A 19,732-nucleotide genomic window follows, 5' to 3' on the forward strand; every position below is an offset into this window, starting at 1 on the left:
CCACCCACAACCACCACCCACAACCACCACCCACAACCACCACCACCACCCACAACCACCACCCACAACCACCACCCACCACCACCACCCACCACCACCCACAACCACCACCCACAACCACCACCCACAACCACCACCCACAACCACCACCCACCACCACCACCACCACCCACAACCACCACCACCCCCACCCACCACCACCACCCACAACCACCACCCACAACCACCACACCCCCACCCACCACCACCACCCACAACCACCACCCACAACCACCACCACCCACCACCCACAACCACCACCCACCACCCACAACCACCACCCACAACCACCACCCACAACCACCACCACCCACCACCCACAACCACCACCCACAACCACCACCCACAACCACCACCCACCACCACCACCCACAACCACCACCCACAACCACCACCACAACCACCACCCACCACCACCACCCACAACCACCACCCACAACCACCACCCACAACCACCACCCCACACACCACCCACCACCACCACCCACAACCACCACCCACAACCACCACCCACAACCACCACCCACAACCACCAACCACAACCACCACCACCCACAACCACCACCCACAACCACCACCCACCACCACCACCCACCACCACCACCCACAACCACCACCCACAACCACCACCCACAACCACCACCCACAACCACCACCCACCACCACCACCCACAACCACCACCACAACCACACCACCCACAACCACCACCCACAACCACCACCACCCCCACCCACAACCACCACCACCCCCACCCCACCACCCCCACCCACAACCACCACCCACAACCACCACCCACAACCACCACCCACAACCACCACCCACCACCACCACCCACAACCACCACCCACCACCACCACCCACCACCACCACCCACCACCCACCACCCACAACCACCACCCACAACCACCACCCACAACCACCACACCACCACCACCCACAACCACCACCCACAACCACCACCACCCACAACCACCACCACCCCCACCCACAACCACCACCCACAACCACCACCCACAACCACCACCACCCACAACCACCACCACCCACAACCACCACCACCCACAACCACCACCACCACCCTGGTCGCAACCTTTCCTGTGCAACAACGCAACCACATTCACCACAACAATAACCACCTCCTCCTCCTCAACCAACGTGGAACACAACAACAACCACCACCACCACAACCACCCCCACCTCACAACCTCCCCGTTCTAAACCGCATTGCAACGCAATCACCTCCCTCACCACGGTGCAACAACGCAACCACCAACAATCGCAATCACAACCTCTGTGCTGTAACACCACCATAACAACCACCACCACCACAACCACCACCACCACCTCGTTGCAACCACAACCACCACCACAACCACCACCACCTCGTCGCAACCTCCGCTTTCTCAACCACAGTGCCACCACAAAGCAACCTCCATGACAACGGCAAACATCGCCACAGCCGCAGCCGCAGCCCGTTCCTTTCTCTGGGTACGATGAACCACAGCGACAAACGCAAAGGTCGCCGATCAAGCAACAGGGGAAGGGAGAGACGACGAAGACGACGAAGAGCGCGCCCGTGATTCACCTGCACGAAGTGGCCGCCGAACAGAAGCTTGCGAATGGCCGCCCTGGAAACGGCGCCTCGGGCCATCGCGGCCTACTACCGAGCGGCGAGCCTCGGACTCGCCTAGCCGCGCTGCGGGACTCGATCGACTTCCGGCCGGCGGAAGCCTCTGCCCGCGCGAGCCCAGCCTCCCCGTCTCCCCAGCCGCCCAGCCTCCCCCGTCTCCCCGTCTCGCCACCCACCCCCGGGCTCGTGCCGTCGTCCGTCAGGCAGCGCCGATGTCACCGACGACTTAAAATCGACGTTTCGCGGAGCAGGGCAACGATGCGAAACGTCGCGGCGGGGGGGTGACGGAGGAGCGGGGTTACCCTGGCGGCTCATTGCGGGCGCGCACCGAGGACGAGGAGGGGGGGGAGTGGGGGGGGACGAGTGGGGGGGGGGGCGAGTGGGGGGGAGGAGGAGGGGGGGGGACGAGTGAGGGGGGGGAGTGGGGGGGGACGAGGAGGGGGGGGGGGGACGAGGAGGGGGGGGAGTGGGGGGGGGACGAGGAGGGGGGGGACGAGGAGGGGGGGGGACGAGTGGGGGGGGAAGGAGGAGGGGGGGGGGGACGAGTGGGGGGGGGGACGAGGAGGGGGACGAGTGGGGGGGGGGCACGAGTGGGGGGGGGGCACGAGTGGGGGGGGGGGGACGAGTGGAGGGGACGAGGAGTGGGAGGGATGAGTGGGGGGGGGACGAGTGGGGGGGTAGGAGGAGGGGGGGACGAGTCGGGGGGGGGACGAGGAGGAGGGGGAACTGGGGGGGGACGAGGAGGGGGGGGAGGAGGAGGGGGGGAGGAGGAGGGGGGGGAGGAGTGGGGGGCACGAGTGGGGGGGGGGACGAGGAGGGGGTAGGAGGAGGGGGGGCGAGTGGGGGGGACGAGGAGGGGGGGGAGTGGGGGGGGGAGTGGGGGGGGGGAGTGGGAGGGGGAGGAGGGGGGGACGAGGAGGGGGGGGAGTGGGGGGACGAGGAGGGGGAGGAGGGGGGGGGGGACGAGGAGGGGGGGGACGAGTGGGGGGGGAAAGAGGAGGGGGGGGGACGAGGAGGGGGGACGAGTGGGGGGGGCACGAGTGGGGGGGGGGGACGAGTGGAGGGGACGAGGAGTGGGAGGGATGAGTGGGGGGGGGGGAACGAGTGGGGGGGTAGGAGGAGGGGGGGGACGAGTGGGGGGGGGGGACGAGGAGGAGGGGGAACTGGGGGGGGGACGAGGAGGGGGGGAGGAGGAGGGGGGGGGACGAGGAGTGGGGGGGACGAGGAGGAGGGGGAACTGGGGGGGGGACGAGGAGGGGGGGGAGGAGGAGGGGGGGGGACGAGGAGTGGGGGGGCACGAGTGGGGGGGGGGGACGAGGAGGGGGTAGGAGGAGGGGGGGGACGAGTGGGGGGGATGAAGAGGGGGGAGGGGGGGGGGACGAGGAGTGGGAGGGACGAGTGGGGGGGACGAGTGGGGGGGGGACGAGTGGGGGGGGGGACGAGGAGGGGGGGAGGAGGAGGGGGGTGAGGAGGAGGAGGGGGGACGAGGAGGGGCCGCAGCCGCCGGCAGAGGGCGCCGTCGGCTCGTGGCTTGGCCGCGTGGAGGGGGGCGATGGGGTCAAGGTCAGGCAGGTTGGGGTCAAGCTCAGGCAGGTTGGGGTCAAGGTCAGGCAGGTTGGGGTCAAGCTCAGTCAGGTTGGGGTCAAGCTCAGGCAGGTTGGGGTCAAGGTCAGGCAGGGAGGGGTCCGCTCATCCGCAACTTCGTATTCAATGCGTGGGGGCTTGGGGGTCATCCGCAATGGGAGGATAATTCCACAGCGCCGTGGCAGCCGAGGAACTGAATCAGAATCTGTCTTTATCCTGCAGGAATCCGATCAGCTATGAAGCTGTTTTGCACAGAGACAGTGATGGAATCAGCTAATCACAAACTTTAATGATGTCAGGCTTTTCTGGACTTGCCTCCTCCTGCCTCACCTCATCGTGTATGCTGAACTTCTTTCGCACCGTACGTAGCCACCCGCGCTAATCGGAGGTGTTGTGGAAGGACAAACTAAACACACAAACAACCGAATCCATCTCATTCCCATCCTAGCCACTTGCCCCACACTCCTGGCTGACCGGTGGATCTCCATCTCAGCCACCAGGTCACACTTTGCGGTCACAAGATGTCAACTACCTCGCCTGATTGTGGGTTCGATCCCCATCCTGAGGCCTGCGGTATATTTGGAGTTTGGATCTCTCTGTCTCCGTGGTCGCGTGGATTTTTCTCCGGGTCCTCCGGTTTTCCCCTCCGCATTTAGAATCGACAAGGCGCGTTCAGAGGATTTGGCTGCAAGAAATGTCCAAGTGATTGTCACTTCGCCGAGTTATCGTTTGTGACCAAGTCGCTTCCGAAAAGCTTCCCGGTAAAATAAAATATTTTGTTTTCTTTCTACGTCACTTTACCGAAAGAACGACAGAGTAAAATAGAAATGGTTTAGTGTTTAATCTCATCTCACACCCACTCCCCATCGCACACCCCCTCGACCTCGTCATCTCCCACACCAAGCTCTGCACCTCATCAGAAACGTCTCCTATTCCACTCCAGATGGCCACCCCCTTCCACGGATCTCCGTCCTTGTAAAAAGAGCTGAGAAAATGTCTCTACGGGATCATCCCTGTAACAAATCAAATCAACTTAAAACTCCCTTTACCCACCCAGTGTCAGCTTTGTTAAATAGCGACGGAAGTATTCGTCAATAAAGTGTGTTGTACATGTGTGTGCATCAGTGAAAGGCGATTCCGAGTATCAGGACGCACTCATAACACACAAAGTGCCTGCCACACATGAACCACAATTCCTCGCTGATCTCGTCACGTGACCTCCGGTGGTCATCCTCGCAGCAGCGGCTTTTGCCAAACAGTCGAACAAAGAGGGTCACCGCATGGAGTCCTTTCAGATGCGCTTCTGCGGCTGTCTGGAACGCTTTTCCCTCCGATATGAGGAACCCACTGGCGCTACGCACTTTTAAGCACTCGAGATTAAAAACCCATTTCTTCAAAACTACTTTGTGTTTAGTTTGTTGTCCTTCCCCCGTAGCTTCGATTAGCACGGTTGGCTACGTACGGTGTGAAGGAAGTTCAACATATGAGGACATACAAAGAGTGATGGCCATGAGGACCCCTGTTGTTGTTGTTTGACTTGCATCCCACTGGGATTTTTGCACACAGCGTTGGTGTGTACGGTGTTTTTTCTGCAATATTTTGCTGTCTTTTCTTGGATTTTCTGTTTGCACTTAGGTCACGTATTCACTTTAAGATGTTTTCTTGTTCATGTTTTTGTTTTTTTTGTTTGTTGCGGTTGCACCCGATTCAAGAGCCGAATGGCTCACAGGGCTACACCTAATAAATGAACTTGAACTTGCCCACCAGACCGGAGCGTCATCCTGAGGGTCAAGGGTCACGGCCCTCAGCCGGGACAACCGAAACCCCCTGGGTTCGAATCCAGGGAGCTGCACGGGATTCAACTCTGTTCTCAGTCTCCCGACGTGAATCTACCGACAGTGAATCTACCGAAAGTGAATCTATTGACGTGACTTTACCGAAAGAACCAACGAGTCTGTGTTCTCAAGCGCAGCCAGTTGATGGTCTCAGCCAGGTTCCCCACTAATTGCGCATGAAAAAAAACATTGAATTAAATTAGTTATGTGCATTTAATTGAATGTCTATATTCCAGCTCGGAGAATTAAACAACGTTGCGACTGCCATGAGTCGAGCATTCCTCGCGTCGAGGGAGAGTGGGTTGGAGAACTCGCTACTCTCTCCTGCGCCTACCAGAGGTCACGTGGTCCCGGCAATGCATTGGTAGTAGCTCTGTGGTGGCTACTTCAGTGGGCCCGCTCTCGGACACAGGGAGCGTTGCTCGGCTCTGCGAGTGATCCGGATTCTTTGATGATTCACGACGACGCGAGCACAAGTGTGACAACATGAGCGAGAAAATACAAAGTACACGAGAGGTTAAAATTTTAAAAATATTATTTTACGGTCTTCATTCAAACTCACGTCGATCCCTCGAGACGCACCATTCCAATGCGGAGAACAGAGGGGGACGCCACGGGTCACAGATCGGACTGGCGGAGAACTCCACACCGGGGTTTTGTATTTCAAGCGCCATGTAACTGCTAGATGATGGCCTGCCCACACCACGCCGCTCGTGTAGGGCCACCCAACTGCAACTACAAACCTCGGTTTTGACGACACCAGGTGGAATCCCAACGCTGGTCGGTGCGGAATTTGCAAAGGCGTAGGGAGCATAGAAGTGCAGTACAGCAATCGACGCCATTGTTGCAATACCCTCTGCAGCCTATCGCTACGAATGCCGATGGCAACTTGCCACGCCTGACGGTCGCCCATCCAAGCACAATCCAGGCTCAAGTTTGCTTAGCTACGCAGATACGATATCGGGCGCATTCCGGATGATTTGGTAACGGGCTTACACGTACCATCATATCTACATTTACAAACATTTACAACAGCATCACGGATTTGTCATCATCAAAATGTAAAACCACTCTGACGCCCAGCGAGTCATGAACCCGCAGTGCAGAGGCACAAGTTCAGCGCTGGGGATTCATTTCTCACCGAATAATTTTCCGAGTCTCTGGGAGACTGTCGTAGGTGGCACGTCACGAGAAGTGGCAACAGCCCATCGCGAGATGTATACTGGATGTGGTGTGTGGGGCACGGATATGTACTTGTACGCCGACCCAGACTAACCTGGTTAGCTCCGGTGCTGGGATAACGGTTTAGAGAGGACAACAGATTGGGGAGCCCTTCCTCCAGCTGCAGATAGACCATGGCTGACGATGGTGATGGTAATGCAGGCCTGGTAAGACTCTCACACCACCCCTCTTCCACTTGCACATCCGAACCATGCCAATACGGGCCCGGCGTGGCACAGACGGTTTCCCACTGGCATTCTACCAAGCCGTGCCAAGGCTATCCAATCGTGGCTCAGGACCCAAGCGTGGGACAACGCGCGCACGGCAGCGGTTGTGCAAGTGAATTCTTGGGCTGGGAACGCGGAGGAGGAGCTCGCTGCTAACCATCCTATTTGTTATTTGACCAGGTCAGACCCCCACACTGAGCTATGCAGCTCATTTTCAGAAGCGAACTGGCGATCACAAATGATAGCTCCATCAAGTCGCTCATCACGTGGAAATGTCGAGCAGCCAAATACTCGAATCGAATGTTGCTATATGTGGAGGGAAAAACTGGAGGACCCAGAGAGAACTCCACGCAACCACAGGGAGACACGAAACTCCAAATAAACAGCAGGCATCAGGGTCAAGAACGAACCGACTTGTATACCCGGCGAGGTAGTCAACATCTCGCCACCAGAGCACCGTAACACTGAATCATGGTCCAGATCCGGTTAATAAACCGCATCGAAACGCAGAGGCACAAAGTGAGGAGAGGGGACCAGCCGAACTGGAGCGGTGATGAGGTGACAGGATACGCGCCCCCCACACCCCCACCTCGTTCATGGAGGCAACTTCGGCATGGTCACAGTATCCCGGAAACTCCAAGTGGGAGCAGCTGCACCCAGGCACCCGAGTGATTCTCTCTGAGAGTTGTGTGAAGGCAGAGCCGCTATTGTTGTGTGTGGGCGAGCGATGCGAGTGCGTGATTGTGAGTAGGCGAGTGACTTTATGAGTTGGCGAACAAGTGCACGAGTGAGCATGCGAGTGAGCGAGTCAGACTGTAGGCGAGCGAGTTTATCGAGTGAAAGTGCGGGTTAGAGGCCGAGCGGTTTTGTAACCGAGTGAGTTTGTGAGCGAGTCGCTGACCTTGTGCGCGGGGCGAGCACGAGCCATGAGCAGGCGAGTGAGCGAGCGTGTGGTCGAGCGAGCGTGTGGCTGAGCGTGTGACAGAGCGAGCGTGGGAGCGAGGGTGCTATTTATGTAAGAATTCACCCTCTCAAGGACATTCAATGATTGTCACAATTCGAGGTCCGGAATATATTTTGTATAAAATGAATTATCTACGTTTCCTACCTCGGTTGCAAATGATCGTTTTTATTCCACCTCGTTTATATAATTTTTAACTCCTCTAGCCTATAATGTTAAACGCGCGCAACATTCGCATGTCATAAACATAAATCAATAATTGTCGTGCTATTCAATGTGTGCGGTGTTCATAGGAATCTAATGAAATGCAACTCGATCCGTCATTACACCGCATACAGCATCACAGATAGTGAGCAGCCGAGCGATCGATTGATAACGTTAGTGAGCACACAAAGAGCGTGCAAGCGTCCCGAGTGAACGATCGAGTGAGAGTGGCTAAGAGCTTGAGCGAGTGAACGAGTGACGGACCAAACGAGTGATTGAGTGAATGAACAAATGAGTGATCGACTCAATGTGTGAGTGAGCCAGTGGGTGAACGAGTGAGTGAGCGAGTGAAGGACCAAACGAGTGAGTGATTGAGTGAATGAACAAATGAGTGATCGACTCAATGTGTGAGTGAGCCAGTGGGTGAACGAGCGAGTGAGTGAGTGAAGGAGTGAGCGAGTACGTGATTGAGTGAATGAACGAGTGATCAACTCAATGTGTGAGTGAGCCAGTGGGTGAACGAGTGAGCGAGCGAGTGAAGGGCCAAACGAGTGATTGAATGAATGAACAAATGAGTGATCGACTCAATGTGTGAGCGAGCCAGTGGGTGAACGAGTGAGCGAGCGAGTGAAGGAGCGAGCGAGTGAGTGATTGAGTGAATGAACAAATGAGTGATCGACTCAATGTGTGAGCGAGCCAGTGGGTGAACGAGTGAGCGAGCGAGTGAAGGAGCGAGCGAGTGAGCGACCGTCCCTGGTCACGGCGCTGCAAGGCTCTGGTCAATCCACTGCAGGTAGGCAGCGCTGCCCTGCTCGATCTCGAGACCTATGACCTCCGGGACTTCGTATGGGTGGGAGGCCCTGCACAGAGACAAAAACAAAGATCCCTGTGTAACCAACGCAGACTGACGGGGCAAGTGCCGTTATCGCTGGCACCTGTTATAAAGCCGTCAAGGTGTTCACAGGAGCGATGTGGCCAGCACCGTCTCAACAACAACGACCTCCGGTCACAACTAAGTGGAGGTGACGTCAAGACGACACCAAGTGCCAGGCTAAGTGCACTTGGAGGCCACGTGAAGTGTCGAAGGCTCTCTGTTGGCAGGTCACGGGACAGACCCGGGTGCTATGGGTTGACTGAATGAGACGACCGACACATGCACACTGACAAACATGCGCACGCGTGTGTCCGTGTGTATTTGCATGTGCACGTGCATTCATTGATGTGTATGATGCACATAAACGTGCATTCATTGATGTATATGCATGTGTAGTCACATGGAATGGGTCACTATGGCGTGTAGCACTGGTTGCTGGCAGAGATGGGTATCTGCTGTTGTAGCAGCCCTGTCTGCCAGCAGGTCACGTGGTAAGCCGGAGAAAGGGACGTGGGAACCTTCTGGTACGTTCTAGAAGGGGGGCGGAGCGAGGCCACGCTGGGCGGATAAAAGGGGGACCCCGAGCGGGGTTCGGGGCTGTTGTTTGGAGTGGAACCGTGGTGCTGCTGGAGTCTCCGTCACCGTCTTCACGCAGCCTGTGAGCTGTCCTGACCACAGTGGAGTTACTCGTTGCACCTGTGAGGGCTAGAACATAGTGCCTCCTACTCTTAGTGTCTCCGAGTGCCTCACTACACGTGTGTGCCTGTGTGTATTGTGTATGTCTGCGGATACACGCACACACATGTACGAGTGTGTAATGTGTGCCCGTGTACGTGGGGAACGGTAATGTAGCAGTTAATGCACTCCGCTAGGAACGTGGCAAAACGAGTTCGAGTCCCGAGGTTGACTCAACAGGGCGCGGTGGTGCCGACCGTCTTAAGCGCTGCTCACTAACAGCACTTGCACCAACAGTCCGTTCAAGGCTGCACAGGGGACCGTTGTCTCTGTACCCACCGCACATGCTCTTCAAGTGAAGGCACCAGGCTGCTCCTGGTCTTCACCACCTGCTCGGCACAGAGAGGACACACGCCCAGCAGAGCCTCACTGAGCCTCACAACTCCCGCTCAGGATGCTCCCACTCACTTGTGGGACCTCAGCCCAATCGGTCCGTGGCCTTGAGGCCGGCTACAAATCGTCGTCTCTGGCCCTGGCGGCGTGGGCCTGGCGGGTTCACACCGCAGCAATCGGTTGCGCAACTTGCAACTCGGTTGCGCAACCCTGTTGCACACAACTAGGCCACTTACACGTGGAATTGTCCGCAACCATTTGCTGCTCGCGGGAGAGACGGACTCGACCCCTGAGCGTCGATAGGCTCAGCGATTTGTAGCGACCGGTTTCGTCCGCACACGGCGGCATTTCGCACAACTACCACTGCCCGTCACAATCTGCACGCGGGGGGCGAGTGGGGAGGGAGTGAAGCCAACTAGGCCAGCGGGGGAGCTCTGCTCTGGGTGGCGTGACCAGACGCACTTTCTAGCCACAGCCAGACACTTTCTTGTTGTGCAACTCCTCCTCCCCCCAGAAGTGGACAAAGCAGTTGCGAGCAAACTGGAGTTGCGCCGTTTTTGAGTGGAGCGATTTTGGCTACACGACAACTGGTCGCTCAAATGTGGAGCCAGATTTAGAGGCAGTCGGCCTGGACACTGACCTCCGTCTCAATGGTTGAGGCCAAGTTTGGCCTTCAGGCTCCCGGTCTGGAATCCAAGTTCGGTTCAGCTGAAATTGGGATGAGGCTGAAGGAGCATAAACCATCATCGCCTGAACTCCGGTCATCTTCGCAGCAGCGGCATTGAATAAAAGCGGCCACCGCATCGCGCGCTTTTAGATGCGCTTCTGCGGCCGTCTGGAATGCTCTTCCTTCCAATGTTAGGAAGCCCCCTCTGCTCTCCTGTTCCACCACCTGTGCCCCCCCCCACTCCGCATCGTGGTCCCCTGCCCTGCCCCATCCCGCCCTCCACGCCCCCCGGTCCTCCGTACCAGAAGAAACTCTCCCTGCTCCTCCACGTGGCCCTCCCAGTGGAAGCTGTAACGACAAATGGGGACAATTACACGCACACACGCGCACACACACATGCGTGTGTGTGTCAGTATGTGCTGTGGTAGCTGTGTGTGGTGTGGTGGCTGTGTGTAAGTGGTGACTGTGTGGATGTGGTGGTTGTGTGTACGTGGTGTGGTGGTTGTGTGTACGTGGTGGTTGTGTGTACGTGGTGGTTGTGTGTACGTGGTGTGGTGGTTGTGTGTGTGTGGTGGTTGTGTGTACGTGGTGTGGTGGTTGTGTGTGCGTGGTGGTTGTGTGTACGTGGTGTGGTGGTTGTGTGTGTACGTGGTGGTTGTGTGTACGTGGTGTGGTGGTTGTGTGTACGTGGTGGTTGTGTGTACGTGGTGTGGTGGTTGTGTGTGTACGTGGTGGTTGTGTGTACGTGGTGTGGTGGTTGTGTGTACGTGGTGGTTGTGTGTACGTGGTGTGGTGGTTGTGTGTACGTGGTGGTTGTGTGTACGTGGTGTGGTGGTTGTGTGTGTGTAGTGGTTGTGTGTACGTGGTGTGGTGGTTGTGTGTACGTGGTGGTTGTGTGTACGTGGTGTGGTGGTTGTGTGTGTACGTGGTGGTTGTGTGTACGTGGTGTGGTGGTTGTGTGTGTACGTGGTGGTTGTGTGTACGTGGTGGCTGTGTGTATGTGTGTGTGTGGTGGTTGTGTGTACATGGTGTGGTGACTGTGTGTACGTGGTGGCTGTGTGTACGTGGTGGTTGTGTATGTGTGGTGTAGTGGATGTGTGTATGTGGTGGTGGTGGTTGTGTTGCATGATGAACACTCCCCACACACTCACAAGGAAGTGATCTTAGGGATGATGCTGACACAAGCAGCCAAGCGCCTCTCCACCAATGAACTGCTCGCGCACACACACACACACACGCACACACATGCACACACACGCACACACACACGCGCACACACACACACATACAAACACATACAAAAACACGCACACACGCACACACGCACGCACGCACGCACGCACACACGCACGCACGCACACACGCACACACGTGCAAAATACAAAGATCCCCGAGTATCCTTTATCAGACTGTTGGGGCAAGTGCTGTTAGCGAGTAGCACCTACGAAGGCCAGAACGGCACACGAGGGGATGAGTGGCCGGCACCACACCCGGCCGCATTTGTCTCCCCGGTGGCAATGTTCACACACTGCACCGGGTACTCATTTGAGGCTCAGTCAACCTAGGGGAGACCCAGAACCGGTGCAGATAATCGTCACTGGTTTGGGTCGTGAGCGTGAATCGAACGGGTGTCCCTGTAAGTCTATGGGTGTCTGTGTGAGTCTATGGGTGTCTGTGTGAGTCTATGGGTGTCTGTGTGAGTCTATGGGTGTCTGTGTGAGTCTATGGGTCTCTGTGCGAGTCTATGGGTCTTTGTGTGAGTCTGTGTGAGTCTGTGTGAGTCTGTGGGTGTCTCTGTAAGTCTATGGGTGTCTGTGTGAGTCTATGGGTCTGTGTGAGTCTATGGGTCTCTGTGTGAATCTATGGATCTCTGTGTAAGTCTATGGGTGTCTGTGTGAGTCTGTGAGTGTCTGTGTGAGTCTGTGGGTGTCTGTGTGAGTCTATGGGTGTCTTTGTACGTCAATGATGGGTGTCTCTAAGTCTATGGTGTCTGTGTGAGTCTGTGGGTGTCTGTGTGAGTCTATGGGTGTCTGTGTGAGTCTATGGGTGTCTGTGTGAGTCTATGGGTCTCTGTGTGAGTCTATGGGTCTCTGTGTGAGTCTGTGTGAGTCTGTGGGTGTCTGTGTGAGTCTGTGTGAGTCGTGGGTGTCTGTGTGAGTCTGTGGGTGTCTTTGTACGTCAATGATGGGTGTCTCTAAGTCTATGGTGTCTGTGTGAGTCTGTGGGTGTCTGTGTGAGTCTATGGGTCTTTGTGTGAGTCTGTGGGTGTCTGTGTGAGTCTATGGGTGTCTCTGTACGTCTATGGGTGTCTGTGTGAGTCTATGGGTCTCTGTGTGAGTCTATGGGTCTCTGTGTGAGTCTATGGGTGTCTCTGTACGTCTATAGGTGTCTGTGTGAGTCTATGGGTCTGTGTGAGTCTATGGGTCTCTGTGTGAATCTATGGATCTGTGTAAGTCTATGGGTGTCTGTGTGAGTCTGTGAGTGTCTGTGTGAGTCTGTGTGAGTCTGTGGGTGTCTGTGTGAGTCTATGGGTGTCTTTGTACGTCAATGATGGGTGTCTCTAAGTCTATGGTGTCTGTGTGAGTCTGTGGGTGTCTGTGTGAGTCTATGGGTGTCTGTGTGAGTCTATGGGTGTCTGTGTGAGTCTATGGGTCTCTGTGTGAGTCTATGGGTCTCTGTGTGAGTCTGTGTGAGTCTGTGGGTGTCTGTGTGAGTCTGTGTGAGTCGTGGGTGTCTGTGTGAGTCTGTGGGTGTCTTTGTACGTCAATGATGGGTGTCTCTAAGTCTATGGTGTCTGTGTGAGTCTGTGGGTGTCTGTGTGAGTCTATGGGTCTCTGTGTGAGTCTATGGGTCTCTGTGTGAGTCTGTGTGAGTCTGTGGGTGTCTGTGTGAGTCTGTGTGAGTCGTGGGTGTCTGTGTGAGTCTGTGGGTGTCTCTGTACGTCGATGATGGGTGTCTCTGTGCCAGCTCACCGTGCCATGTCACGCGCCACGGCCTCCGTGGGGCACGTGATCATGACGACCGAGTGTTGCCACGGCAGCGGCCTCCCCGTTGCCGCGGCAACGAGCCAGGCCGAGCCACGCAGAGCCACGGGGTGCAGGACCAGGCTGGCCACCAGCAGCTGCAAAGACAAAGGTCCCCCGTGTAGCTTCAACGGGTAGTTGGGGCAAGTGCTGTTGACCAGCGGCCCCTATGAAGGCCGGCGCGGCACACGAGGGGGTTGTGTGTTGCCAGGGTTACGCCCGGCCGCCTTTGTCTCCCCGGTGGCGATGTGTATACTGTACACCGCTGTACAGGACCGGTTCGGTCTGCACCACCGATGTTGGCTGTGAGGGGGAATCGAACTTGGGTCGCCGTGGACAGAGGCCACTGCGCTAACCACTGCGCCACCGCTCCACGTGTGCACCCCCCACACACACAACCTCGTCAATAGCAGACCAGCCATCACGACGACAACAGCAACCACAACAGCAACCACCACAACAACCACCACAACAGCAACCACAACAACCACCACAACAGCAACCACCACAACAACAACCACCACAACAGCAACCACCACAACAGCAACCACCACAACAGCAACCACCACAACAGCAACCAAGACTACACCACCAAGCACAACCCACAACAGGTCCGTCGACAACCAAAATACCAACAAAACCAGAGCACAACAACCACCACCAAGCCCACCATAACTACCACCACAAACACTGTAACCACCACAACCACCACCATAAACACAACAACCACCACCATAAACACAACAACCACCACCATAAACACAACAACCACCATAAACACTACAGCCACCACCACCACCAACTACAACTACCACCACCATAAACACAACAACCACAACCACCACCATAAACACAACAACCACAACCACCACCATAAACACAACAACCACCACCATAAACACCACAACCACCATAAACACCACAACCACCACCATAAACACTACAGCCACCACCACCATAAACTACAACTACCACCACCACAAACACTACAACCACAACCATAAACACCACAACCACCACCATAAACACGACAACCACAAGTACAACCACCACCATAAACACGACAACCACAACTACCACCACAAACAACACAACCACCCCAAACACAACCACCACCACTACCACCACCATCACACCACCACCACACCACCACCACGACACAACCACCACCACACCACCACCACCACAACCACCACCACCACTCCACCACCACTCCACCACCACACCACCACTCCACCACTCCACCACCACAACCACCACACCCACCACCAGAGGTGGGACAAAGTCATTGTTATGCAAGTCCAAGTCGAGTCGCAAGTCATCAAATTCATGACTCGAGTCTGACTCGAGTCCAAGTCACATGACTCGAGTCCACATCTCATAGGTGGGACAAAGTCATTGTTATGCAAGTCCAAGTCGAGTCGCAAGTCATCAAATTCATGACTCGAGTCTGACTCGAGTCCAAGTCACATGACTCGAGTCCACATCTCATAGGTGGGACAAAGTCATTGTTATGCAAGTCCAAGTCGAGTCGCAAGTCATCAAATTCATGACTCGAGTCTGACTCGAGTCCAAGTCACATGACTCGAGTCCACACCTCTGCCCACCACCACCACACCACCACAGAACCACCACCACACCACCCCCACCACAGCACCACCACCACCACAGCACCACCAGCCCCTACCACTCACGGCCACGAGTACCGCCAGGGCCGCCCTCCTCCTGTTGCTGCAGCTGCAGCAGCAGGAGGAGGAGGCCGCCTTGCACGCAGACGCCATCCACAGTCGCGGTCTCTTCGTCTTTGTCGTCGTGGTTGTTGTTGTTGTTGCTGCTGCTGCTGCCCCCTCGTCTGCCCCAAGGGGAGATCTCTCCTCACGTCTCCTCATACAGCGAAGGCGCCACCACAGGCAGCAGCAGCAGCAGCCGCGTTAGCAGGCGGCCATCTTAGTCGCCCAACAACAACAAAACAACAACAAACAAAACAACACAACAACAACAAGCCCGAGTCACGGCACTTTCGCCATTCTCCTGCGTCAACTTTAACAGCGACGATTGTAACGGAGTCACGCGAAGGCGACCATCGTGAACAGGTTGCCGCATGCGGCAGTGAGGAGAGAGGCGAGTCGCTGTGGGGGTTGTAGCGGGGCGCGTTGCTGCCACCTCGCGGCGTGGTGACGACATTGGCTACAATCCATGAATTATCCCACTGGTCAACACACTTTGTCTGGCATAAGGTATTCCAACGGGTTTAAGGTCATTGTGGGGTGCTGATTCTAAATCTGGCATCAGTTTTTGTCTATCACATCAGGTTTTTGAGATATCAAATATTGCATTTTCAATTAAACTGCAGAAGAAAAATATTAAATGAACGTGGATATCTACATAAAATGATATTATAAACACACTATCCTAAAAATACAGCACCGTATTTTAACACTAAAGCAGTCACTGACTCGCAACAACTTGCAATCATAAGTGACAGAGTTAATTTCGGGTAAATACAATGAAAATGGGGTATGCCGATAGCATTAAAACGAGATGTGATAGAGCAAATCTGAGATCAGATTTGGAATCAGCACCCTGAAATTAGTCTAAAACAGCTGCAAAAGTCGGGGCCAGAATTTTTTTTTGTTGACCAGTGTTATCGCACTCACAACATTGTTTAGCTCCGAGGTAGCAAGTGTTACTTTACAATTGCTTATGCGTCTAAAGTGCAGAGAATGGCGATTATTCCTGGGGTCTTTCGGTAAAGTCACGTAGGTGAAAACAAAATAAAATAAAACGAAAATACATCGCGACGTTTCGGAAGCAACACAAGCATCCGTCATCAGGTGTGACCGCTGCAGCTATAACACATTCCTCCTCCTGCGGAGGGAGCTGGTAGGAACGTTGGTGGGTTGCTCGGTCAATGGCCTGCAGGGTCAACGGCCAGGGCGTGGTGTGTTCCGCAGCTCGGGCTCAGTGTCACCAGTGGTCGGGGGAGATTAGGTCCTGGATAGGGAGGACCCTGGCTCCCAGCCTTCCCGCACCTTGTGAGGGCAAAGGTCCTGAGCGAGCAGAGGTCGGGGACCTGGCGGGCCAGCGATGGGTCAGTGTGCCTCCCCTAGGTCCAGCCAGCGGACGCTAGGTTAGCAGGGAGATTAGATAGACAGCAAGGTCCTCAGGGTAACTGGTAAGGGGACCGTATACCCCTCTGTGTGATAGGGACTGTGTGTTAAAGACAATAAACAGTGTGTGCCATAAAGAAGTGTATTAGTCCGTCCTTTACAACACTACACATGTATACAGACATCGACACAACTTAAACCGAGAAGATGGGTACTAACTCGGCAATTACTGGAAGGACGTTATCAACCAGTTCAAGTGATAAGTGGCTGTAATGTTTCCATTTTAAACCTGGCAGCCCTTTCATTGGTGGAAACCTACCACCAGCAACATCATTACCCACTACTACCATCACCACCAGCAACATCATTACCCACTACTACCATCACCACTAGCAGTACCATCATTACCCACGACTACCATCACCACTAGCAGTACCATCATTACCCACGACTACCATCACCACTAGCAGTACCATCATTACCCACGACTACCATCACCACAAGCAGTACCATCATTACCCACTACTACCATCACCACTAGCAGTACCATCATTACCCACGACTACCATCACCACAAGCAGTACCATCATTACCCACGACTACCATCACCACTAGCAGTACCATCATTACCCACGACTACCATCACCACAAGCAGTACCATCATTACCCACGACTACCATCACCACTAGCAGTACCATCATTACCCACGACTACCATCACCACTAGCAGTACCATCATTACCCACTACTACCATCACCACTAGCAGTACCATCATTACCCACTACTACCATCACCACTAGCAGTACCATCATTACCCACTACTACCATCACCACTAGCAGTACCATCATTACCCACTACTACCATCACCACCACCAGTACCATCATTACCCACGACTACCATCACCACAAGCAGTACCATCATTACCCACTACTACCATCACCACTAGCAGTACCATCATTACCCACTACTACCATCACCACTAGCAGTACCATCATTACCCACTACTACCATCACCACTAGCAGTACCATCATTACCCACTACTACCATCACCACTAGCAGTACCATCATTACCCACTACTACCATCACCACCACCAGTACCATCATTACCCACTACTACCATCACCACTAGCAGTACCATCATTACCCACTACTACCATCACCACTAGCAGTACCATCATTACCCACTACTACCATCACCACTAGCAGTACCATCATTACCCACTACTACCATCACCACTAGCAGTACCATCATTACCCACGACTACCATCACCACAAGCAGTACCATCATTACCCACGACTACCATCACCACAAGCAGTACCATCATTACCCACGACTACCATCACCACAAGCAGTACCATCATTACCCACTACTACCATCACCACTAGCAGTACCATCATTACCCACTACTACCATCACCACTAGCAGTACCATCATTACCCACTACTACCATCACCACCACCAGTACCATCATTACCCACTACTACCATCACCACTAGCAGTACCATCATTACCCACTACTACCATCACCACTAGCAGTACCATCATTACCCACTACTACCATCACCACTAGCAGTACCATCATTACCCACTACTACCATCACCACTAGCAGTACCATCATTACCCACTACTACCATCACCACCACCAGTACCATCATTACCCACTACTACCATCACCTCTAACAGCAACCTCCACCGTCATCAGGGTGAGTGTGTAAAGCGAGGTGCAATGATTACAGCCCTTTCATTGGTGGAAGCCCACCACCAGCACCATCGTTGCCCAGCACCGACATTAACATCAGTTGCCCGCCCACGCTGCTGACACTTGGGCTACGCCATGTTAAACCTTCATTAACAATTTGCCTTGAGACGCCAACCCTGATGACGACCGCTGGTGTTGCGATCGAAACGTTGTGGTTTGTATTTTTTATTCACTTATATTTTTTTCGATGTGACTTTACCGAAAGAACCAAATAATACTGGTAGGAACCCCCTGGTTACACCAACCCACAGGGGATTATTGTGTCCGTCCGTCGTGCAGGAAGGGGCTGGTAGGGGCTGGGTGGGGGGTGGGGCTGGGTGGGGAGGGTGGGGCTGGGTGGGGGGTGGGAGGGGTGGGGCTGTGTGGGGAGCACGTGGTCCACTGTGGCTGCTGCTGCACCGCTGACCCGCAGCGTGCAGCAGCAGCAGGAGAGTCGTCGCCTCGCTGTCCGTGAGCCAGGACATCCCGTGCCAGGCTGGGCCGTCCCTCTCCCTCTCCCGTCCATCTGCGTGGCCGCTGTTGTTGACCGTGGTGGTGGTAGTGGTGATGGTGGTGGTGGTGATGGTGGTGATGGTGGTGGTGGTTTTGGAGCCGTCGATGTTCGAACCCCCACGTCGAGATCCTCCGGGGAGTTCCACCATCGGCTGCGTGAGCAGCAAAACCACCACCACCACCATCACCACCATCACCACCACCATCTGCACTGTCGTGAAGATCGCCGTGGTGGTGGTGGGGAGCAGCAGAACCACGGCGACCTGTACAGCCGTGAAGATCACAGCCGTGGTGGTGGTGTTGGTGGTGTTGGTGGTGATGGTTGGTGGTGGTAGTGGTGGTAGTGGTGGTGTTGGTGGTGATGGTGGTGGTAGTGGTGGTGTTGGTGGTGATGGTGGTGGTAGTGGTGGTGTTGGTGGTGATGGTGGTGGTAGTGGTGGTGTTGGTGGTGATGGTGGTGGTAGTGGTGGTGGTAGTGGTGGTGTTGGTGGTGATGGTGGTGGTAGTGGTGGTGTTGGTGGTGATGGTGGTGGTAGTGGTGGTGTTGGTGGTGGTAGTGGTGGTGGTGGTGTTGGTGGTGATGGTGGTGGTAGTGGTGGTGTTGGTGGTGATGGTGGTGGTAGTGGTGGTGTTGGTGGTGGTAGTGGTGGTGTTGGTGGTGGTAGTGGTGGTGTTGGTGGTGGTGGTGGTGGTAGTGGTGGTGTTGGTGGTGATGGTGGTGGTAGTGGTGGTGTTGGTGGTGATGGTGGTGGTAGTGGTGGTGTTGGTGGTGGTAGTGGTGGTGTTAGTGGTGATGGTGGTGGTAGTGGTGGTGATGGTGGTGGTAGTGGTGGTGTTGGTGGTGGTAGTGGTGGTGTTGGTGGTGATGGTGGTGGTAGTGGTGGTGTTGGTGGTGATGGTGGTGGTAGTGGTGGTGTTGGTGGTGATGGTGGTGGTAGTGGTGGTGTTGGTGGTGATGGTGGTGGTAGTGGTGGTGTTGGTGGTGATGGTGGTGGTAGTGGTGGTGTTGGTGGTGATGGTGGTGGTAGT

At 55.3% G+C, this 19,732-nt stretch overlaps 1 protein-coding gene and 1 long non-coding RNA gene across 3 annotated transcripts in view; both read right to left on the reverse strand.

Annotated features, from left to right (window-relative positions):
• The window catches only part of LOC144738983 (divergent protein kinase domain 1B-like), a 28,099-nt gene extending 10,746 nt beyond the window's left edge, over positions 1 to 17,353 (reverse strand). The window contains exons 1-4 of one of the 2 annotated variants that reach the window (XM_078621989.1): positions 15,029 to 17,353; positions 13,284 to 13,432; positions 11,463 to 11,522; positions 10,614 to 10,659 (exon numbers count right to left, since the gene is read on the reverse strand). In XM_078621989.1, the coding sequence (XP_078478115.1) occupies positions 10,614 to 10,659; positions 11,463 to 11,522; positions 13,284 to 13,432; positions 15,029 to 15,223 (450 nt within the window). In that variant the 5' untranslated portion in view covers positions 15,224 to 17,353. Of the gene's footprint in view, positions 1 to 1,625; positions 1,983 to 10,613; positions 10,660 to 11,462; positions 11,523 to 13,283; positions 13,433 to 15,028 lie in introns of those variants that run through there. The other variant, XM_078621988.1, reaches the window with a different exon arrangement.
• Positions 5,607 to 9,583, reverse strand: LOC144738985 (uncharacterized). Its single transcript, XR_013589334.1, has 2 exons — positions 9,441 to 9,583; positions 5,607 to 8,562 (listed from the first exon to the last, which is right to left on the reverse strand). It is a non-coding gene; the product is annotated as an uncharacterized LOC144738985 (long non-coding RNA).
• Positions 17,354 to 19,732: the final 2,379 nt, after the last annotated feature.

This window comes from Lampetra planeri, unplaced genomic scaffold (assembly GCF_965212315.1).
Source record: "Lampetra planeri unplaced genomic scaffold, kcLamPlan1.2.h2 scaffold_125, whole genome shotgun sequence".
Taxonomy (NCBI): Eukaryota; Metazoa; Chordata; class Hyperoartia; order Petromyzontiformes; family Petromyzontidae; genus Lampetra; species Lampetra planeri.